Source organism: Oryzias melastigma, linkage group LG9 (assembly GCF_002922805.2).
Source record: "Oryzias melastigma strain HK-1 linkage group LG9, ASM292280v2, whole genome shotgun sequence".
Classification (NCBI taxonomy): Eukaryota; Metazoa; Chordata; class Actinopteri; order Beloniformes; family Adrianichthyidae; genus Oryzias; species Oryzias melastigma.
In genome coordinates this window covers 13,927,761-13,929,601 of record NC_050520.1, presented here as the reverse complement: position 1 = coordinate 13,929,601, position 1,841 = coordinate 13,927,761, and the positions used below count along the sequence as shown (strand labels likewise).

Below are 1,841 nucleotides of genomic sequence, written 5' to 3'. Positions count from 1 at the left end.
TGGTGTGAGTGTGTGTGTTTGTACGTGTTGTGTGCGAGTGTGTATAGAGACTCTGGCGTATTTGGCTTGTTAACATAGCTTACTTCCAGCCAACTGCTAGGAAGCTTCTGTTCCTTCTTTCCTGCAGTCACAGACTTGGAACAAGCCTGCAATCAGACTTTAAGTTTAAGTCTGGGTTTTGCAGAGGATCTGACATTGGTGACCATCAGGATAAATGTGTGTAGAACCCTTTAGTGGGAGCCCCCAGTGATTGGTCCTATGACTGTGGTCCAATGCGTTTACAGGAGAAAAAGAGTCCATCTACAGTATTGATTGCGGACACAACAGCCGGTTGATCAGCAGGTTGCCAGGAATGGACAGGAACCCCCAAACAGCCAACAGACGGGTAAGATGGTCCCAGGCCAGATAGGCCTTGGAAAACCAGTAAACCTGGCTGCATGTGAGCAAGTACAGAGTAATCCGAGTACTGCTCGGAATTACCTCATGTTCAATCCAGCTCGCCTATAACAAGACTAAAATGGTGTAATGGTGACCAAACACGGCTCTAGAGCTCTCAGTTTCCTTCACTTTCCCACTGGTGATCCAATAATTTGGATCTCCAAACAGATGACTGATGCGATAAAAGAGAATGGAGGTCAGGAAAGATAACAGGATGATAAATGTAAATTAAGCAAGAAAAACAGATGACTCTAGAAGTTGTTAAATTAAGAAAAGGATGTGAAGAAAGACAGATCCAGCTGGATGACCTACATGCTCCAAGAAAGAGGGATAGAGAGACAATGATGATATTCCTTAATGCAATCAGTGTATTAGAGTGTGTTCGTCAAAACAATAACTTTACTACAAAAAAAACAGTACATTTTTTTCAAAGACTCTTCGATAGACCTGTTAAGGTTTAGATTTGACTCATTCACATCTTTTACGTTATAAATCCTGACATTTCTTTATTAATTTAAAGCATTTCATATTTGAAAAAAGCTTCAAGGGGACACTGGAGGTGCAGTGAGAACACATTCATCTAAAACAGGTAGAGAACAGATGTTAACAGATGAGTCAGACAGAGAGGATGTACAGGCTTAAAGGGCAGTGCTGATCGGAGAACTTACCCCAAGATCCCTTTGCCTGCCCTTGGAGGGCTGGGTGGTTTTTGTGTGGGTGGGGTGGTGCGGGACAAGCTCCCTCCTAGTTTCATGTTTTGCTGGCCATTCCCCTACAAAACATTTACATTTGTTAAATTTCAGTTTGATTTCCAGAAGTTGTCTATTGTTACACAGAACGAAGCAGACACTTTAACATAGGGCTGGGCAATATGGTTAAAAAAAGAAAATCATGATTTTTTTTCAATTTTATTTCACGATTTCAGTTTTATCACGATTTCTTTCAAATAAATTAAAATTGGCAAACATGGAATTATAATGATTTATTTGAAAGAAGTGAACACATTTTGAACAAATATTTATATTTATTCAAATTAAATAATTATTATCCATTAAGATTAATCTGTAAATAGTGCAAAAATTGCACCTTCTACTGCTACAGGTAATGCATTGCTGTCAAATGAACAGCTTCTAAATATCTGAGTTTTTATTTTGCCTCTGTGCTAAAATCCATAAAACAGATCTTGTAAATGTTTGTCACCCAAGACCAGAAATGAGGGAGACTGATGAAGTTTAATAGCATGAATGACTGATAGTTTAGTAAAGTCCTTTCACTATTAAAAACATCTCAAAGTGCTAAATAATAAAAATTAATTTAAAAAACACCCTTTACCACATTTTCAAATGAAACTAAAACTTTTATTATTTTTGGATTACATACATGGTAAATAAATCTCAATTGCT

General features: G+C 37.7%; 1 protein-coding gene across 4 annotated transcripts in view; it reads right to left on the bottom strand.

The window, feature by feature from the left end:
• LOC112137722 (abl interactor 2) overlaps positions 1-1,841 on the bottom strand; it is a 42,549-nt gene that overhangs the window by 18,878 nt on the left and 21,830 nt on the right. For all 4 annotated transcript variants that reach the window (XM_024260175.2, XM_024260174.2, XM_024260176.2 and 1 more), the window contains exon 4: positions 1,107-1,210. In XM_024260175.2, the coding sequence (XP_024115943.1) occupies positions 1,107-1,210 (104 nt within the window). The remainder of the gene's footprint in view (positions 1-1,106; positions 1,211-1,841) is intronic.